The sequence below is a fragment of the Teleopsis dalmanni genome, chromosome 1, assembly GCF_002237135.1.
Source record: "Teleopsis dalmanni isolate 2A chromosome 1, ASM223713v2, whole genome shotgun sequence".
NCBI classification, from domain to species: domain Eukaryota; kingdom Metazoa; phylum Arthropoda; class Insecta; order Diptera; family Diopsidae; genus Teleopsis; species Teleopsis dalmanni.
This window is the reverse complement of record NC_051846.1, coordinates 49,181,517-49,187,591: the sequence shown is the minus strand read 5'-3', so window position 1 is coordinate 49,187,591 and position 6,075 is coordinate 49,181,517. Positions and strand designations below refer to the sequence as shown.

At 28.1% G+C, this 6,075-nt stretch overlaps 1 protein-coding gene across 1 annotated transcript; it reads right to left on the bottom strand.

Annotated features, from left to right (window-relative positions):
* Positions 1-817: 817 nt before the first annotated feature.
* LOC119680858 lies at positions 818-1,660 on the bottom strand. The gene has a single exon (XM_038093863.1). It carries the CDS (start codon positions 1,658-1,660, stop codon positions 818-820), a length of 843 nt encoding a protein of 280 aa, XP_037949791.1.
* Positions 1,661-6,075: the final 4,415 nt, after the last annotated feature.

Genomic DNA, 6,075 nt, shown 5'->3' with positions numbered 1-6,075 from the left:
GTTATTTAATTTGAATACAGCTATAGTATTCGCAAAAAAACGATATATTTTTATATATTGAATTCACGTTGCAGTTTGTAATTTTAAACTGCTATAAATTATTTTTTATTTGTAAAAAAAGATGTATATTTTCATGTAAATTTGTTAAAATCGATTGTCGATGTGTGATATATCAGTTCACTTAAGGGCAAGACTACAACAAAAGCATTTAACAATAAGCGAACGAACAATGCGCAAAAAGTTTCGCTGCTGTCAAACTTTAATTAAATAAATTTGCTTGTAGCGGTGCTCACGTGTAGGGCAATGCTGTTATGATTTTCGAAAAGGGAAATATTTTCGCATTTGTCCACATGTGCGAAGGATGTTGTCGCACCGGCGTTCGAAATGTCCATTCTTTTAACGTCAATGAGGTTAATTTTAAATGAAATTTTTAGTATAAAATTCAATTTAATTAATTTCCGGACAAAAACTCCAGAATTCACAATGATAAAGTTGAAAAAGCAATTACGCAGCTTACAGTCATGTGTACTGCACTGCTCATTACGTTATGGGGCGTTAACTGAGTGTTAAAACTGCTTGCGGTGCATAAAGTTTTGTTTTTGTGGAAATAATTGAAACTTTAATATTAGCTTTAAAAGAATTTAAGTGATAAAAGGAAGATTATTAATTTTTTGTGTTGTTGAACAATATGTGAAGTGCGACAATAAAGAAATTATACAATTTTAATAAGCAACATACAATAAAAATTACACATAAAAATATCAATTAAAAAGACCGCGAAAAAATTTGTATTGAAAAAAAAAACATTTGTTTAAATTCACTTACGTGTACAAAAGCGCGGCTCATCACTGCCATCGCCGCAATCATTCACATTGTTGCAATATTTGCTCAGCGGCACACAGCGTCCGTTTGTGCAACTGAACTCTGACAGTGAGCATTGTGCTGCATTTGTTTGAAGTAGTGGTTTGGCCGTAGGTGAGGAAGAAGAAGATGTTGATGAGGATGTGCCAGTTGCGGCAGCTGCTTCTATAGTAGTCGTGGTGAAACAGAAAAAGCACAACGCAAGCAATGGAAATAGTGCCAATACAGTAGCACTCGTTGACGCGGTGGTATTACTATTTACCTTTAGTTTTGGTGGTGAGTTTGACGATGACGAAGTGTCAAACCTGAAGCCAAATGCTTTTGCCTTTTTATGCATGTGTCGCCATTTATATTGGTAATTTTTTGTTTTCTTACTTTTTATTTGTGTGTCAGTGTGTGTTGTTGGAGTTTTTATTGCTAAAGTTTGTGTGGTGGTGACTGCTGCTACTGTTTTTGTTGTAATTGGTGTTGTGCTTGTTGTTGTTAGAGTGCAGATTTTCACTGGAGATTTATATTGTTGCTGCTGTAATAAAGCTTTTGTTTGCTGTTGAAGCTGTTGCAGCTGTAGTTGCAGTTGAGTCTTTTGTTGTATTTGTTTTTGTTGCGCTGGTGGTGAATTTTGATTATTTATCAGTCGTTGAAAGTCGGTTTTGGTTTTAGTGCTGTTTTGGTTGTTGTTTTCAAGAGTTTTATTAGTATTGCTGGTTGTTATATTAAACGAAATCGTATCGTTTATTGTTCGTTGTTTTTGTGGCAAGCGTTTTTTGCTTTTGAATTTTTGCCGCCATTTTATAGTCATTTTTATATCTGAAATTAAAAATGTATAACATTGTTTTAAAATTCTTTTTAAATCTTAACTGCAAATATTAAAAATACAAAAACTGTTTGTAGCAAGAAGTTAATGCTAATATTAATTTATTGAAAAAAATCAACAAATTTCTTTAAAAAGCGGAAATTAGTTTATAGTTTAAGTTAAGAGCTTAACCAATACAAAATTTTTTTTTACCGTAATATATTTGAATTTTATAGGTGAATAGATCATATATATAATTTCCGATTATTAGTAAAACAACTAAATTACCTTCTTGCAAAAAAAAAACTACACTGCGTATGAGTGATTTGTTTTTTTATATTCGTATTGGTATTATATATTTATTTTAGGTAAATTCTTAAAATTTTACTTGCAAAACTAAAAACAACTTTTTCCTATTTGGGCTATCTTAAATAAATATACTATATAAAGAAAAAAGTACTTCGATAAGGAAGATAAAATGTGTAATTGGATCATTCTTTTACAGGTGAAATCTTATCACCCAGAATTGGCTGATACTGTTCTTATGAGCTCTTTTTTTTAATAAAAATAGGAAAAAATTTTAAAATATTTTTGCCTGAGAGATACGGATATATGGGGTTTTGAGGATTTGCATTTTACATTACTTTTTAAATAGCCACATCCCAGGCACTAGAAATGTATTGATGGAAATGATAAAATTTAACAATTTACTGTATTGCAAAGATAATAAATTGAATTTTTTGTAAATAATATATATAATTAAAATTTTTTATTTTTAGTTAGTTAAATTACTTTTTAAAATGTACATCAAAAATTTTTCATTTCTGATTAAGATTTATCATAAAATTTTATTAATAAACTGAGATTTTTTATAATAATATTATTCAAAAAATATTTTTAATAAATTTTTTAATATGCACTTTACACAAAACATAAATACAATTAATTTTACTAAAGCAAGTTTTGAAATTTATACCATAAAAAATATTTAGTTTTTATATTTAACTCAGATTAAGAATAAAATTCTGCTCGTGGCCTTTCGATCCTTATAGGATTGGTTGTCAGGAGGTTACTCCCTGGGTGAGGGTCTAGAAATTTTTACCGTTGGTTCGAAAACTGGGAGTGGCGTAGGAAGTGGAGTTTTCTCAGAAGGGCTGAATACATCCTCTTCTAAATCACGATAGTGTTTTTCAGGCAGAATGCATTTCTTATCTGTGTTCCCAGTCATAGGGATATTTTCAGCAATTGCAATGCAGATGAGCTAGCCAGATGGGATGCTTCAGGAAACCACTTTTAAAACCTAAACAATCTGAGTGTATCGTTGATATTGAGTTCTTCCTGTGCTGAACTTTTTAAAAAAAGATGGAAAGACTCTACGATTTGCAGACATCTGTATGCATTTTGGCCACATACAAGTAAAAGAAAATCGAAAACTCTCATAGTGATGAGCCGTAGATATAACAGTTTTGTATTACATTTACTAACAGGCCATTGTATACTAAGTAACCATGTTGGGAGATTGAATCTCCCTCGCGACTATATTTGCCGCAGTTGTGGTGAGGATGATGAAAGTGCCTCCATGCGCAGCGGCAGCTTAATGTCTTAGGGGCTTTCTTTTTTGAAGATCTTGGTAAACTTCGGACCTCCCTTTAAACAGCATCATAAACTTTGTCAAAGGTTCTAGCATAATGGGACTATGGGCCTAAGTGGATAGCCGGTATAACCTAGGTTAACCTAACCGAAAATAAAAAAAAAATATGTATATATGTACATATATATTTATAATATGTTCTTAAGAAAGTTATAAAATAGGAATTTTTTTTGACATTATATATTAACTATACGAAAAGGAAATAATTTCAACTATATACAAAAAAAATTAACTATTCTAAAAATAACAAAATGAAAAATTATTTCAATGGCTTAAAAGCGTAAATAATATACATTTTATGTAACATCATATATAAAGTATTGTCAATGTTAATATAGCAAAGCAATAAAATTTGTTTAAAATCACATTAAATAAGTTTTAAATTTAAATGTTCTCCAGCAAATTTAAAAAAATCTATTAAGCATTTTTCGAATTAATTATTTTCATATTGCAAATATTTTAAATAATGTATTATAAAATCATAAAGATAAAAATTAAATGTATTTTATTAAAATTGCTTTAATATTTTTAAATATATTAAATGAATTTTCATTTATTGCTTTATGTAGAGAGGTCATAAATTAATATGTTGTCGAATGATATCACAAAATAACATAAATTTAAAAATCATACACACATACTAGTGCATTTCACAAATAAATGTAAATGTAAAGCGGAGTTTTTCATAAAAACCAATGCGGTGGCTGCAAAGTCCATTTATCCGGGTGCAGTTTTTGGACTCCAATAATGCGAGTACACAAAATCACTGTAAATAATTTTCAAATGCATTTTTTATTGTTTCACAAAATATTCTATGTGAATTGTTAACGTTAATTCTTTAATATTGAATAAACTTGTGGTTTTTTGCAGAACAGATTAATTTATATATTTGGTTTTGGTTTAAACATTATACTCATTTTATTCTTTCAAATATTTATAAATATATTAGATAAACAATTTATAATAATCAGAATTATTTTTTTGTTAAAATTCATTGTTAAAAATTTTATTAAAATATTTATTGTTAAATGCATTTTTAAAGTTTGATAAATATTTTTGCGCATGTAAACTAAATTAATAAATAATTGTTCAGATTTAAAAAGTAACAATAGTGAAAAAAGTATTTCAGGAAAATTGTAAAAATTCACAAATACTCGTATTACATAGAAAAATATACACGTCAAAGCTGAAACTGTTTACTTTTGTCGCCAAAATTCGAATTGTGCGGAAAAGTATTTGATATGCGTAAAAAAAAATTTTTTAAAAAATTGAAAAATAGAACAAGACTATTCGAACAAATACACACTAGTCCAACTTTTTGTTATTCCAGACTAAAGTTTGATTAATGATCATATTGTGCAACCAAGTGCAGCACAGTTTTTCAATAACAGTAATGGCAGAACAACTATTGTATAAAAATAGTAGTAGTTGCAGTTGTTGTAGTAGTAGTAGTAGTAGTTTTTGTTATTGTGCTTATGTAGTAGTGCTGTAGCATCAAAACCGGCGTCAACAAAAACTCTATAGTATATACAATATGGAAAAACAATAGCAACACTATGAACAACATTAATAACAGTAGTGCTATCTGCAAATAACAGTAGAATAGTATGTAGTCAATAGCGTACTCGTAATCGTACTCGTATTCGTCGCAGTTGTCGCTGTTGATTTCCGTAGCCGTCGTTTTGTCGTGCAGTAAACACAACTTGCAGCAGCGCGTATGTACGATTCAATGATTTATTGTATCACCGCATGACCCTTTAAAAATGTGCAAAACAAGGTACATTTTGACTATTTTAACATTTTACTTATATTTTATTTTTTTTTGCTTTTGTTTAGTTTAAATTGTTGTTGCAGACTTATTGTCTGTTGTTATATGCATTAGTAATTTAATGTGTCGTGAAAGCAATAAACTGCTAGTAACATTTAGAAATGTTAAAAAAAAAGAAATCAAATTTTCATTGTCACTAATTTAATGAAACCAATTGGCGCATTTAACAGTTGTTTTGTTATCAACAATTAAAATTTACATTGCTTACTCTTACTGCCGCTTGGCAACTGTAATTTAACATTTTTATTTGTTTCTTGTATTTTCCAGCAGAGAGTAATTGTCATTTGTTATGATAATTTAATATCTAAAAGGTGTATTCATAAAATGTGTAGTGTGGAAAGCCAAGGCATGTACAATACAATAATTAAAAATTTGCAATTCTAATAAATTTATAAAATTATGAACACTTTAGAAAATTAATTGCTTTCACATTTGTTTTGTATTAGTTGATAAAACAATTTTGTTCGCCATAAATTTAACAGAAAGCATGTATGAAAGTACAATACTGTATAATTTATTTCAAAAACAATTTTATTCATTAGTTTTTTTTTTATTTATGTCTAATAATATATGAACTACATAATGAAAAATTATAAATATATTCATTAAATTAAAATTAAAAATATAAACAATTTATGCTACCGAATTCCAATCGTACCAGTTAAAGAGTTTAATATATATTATACTCGTATTTGTATATTACATATTTTGTTTCCATTAATCTTTCAGGTCAACTGATTTGTTGATTTTAATTGATTTTTAAAAGTTGTTCTTGATTTAATGATATCAAAATTAAGCATAAGTCATCTTGCTAATCTTGAATAACTTTTTTAATTTCAATTATTTTTTATCAGATACAATAATTGGTCTTTCAGATAGAAAAAAGTTTAAGGCTATATTCAAAATGGTTTTAATATATTTTATACAGCCGTTAACATATTA

Coding starts and splice junctions, on each gene's coding strand:
- LOC119680858 (XM_038093863.1), bottom strand. CDS start 1,660: ATGACTATAAAATGGCGGCAAAAATTCAAAAGCAAAAAACGCTTGCCA.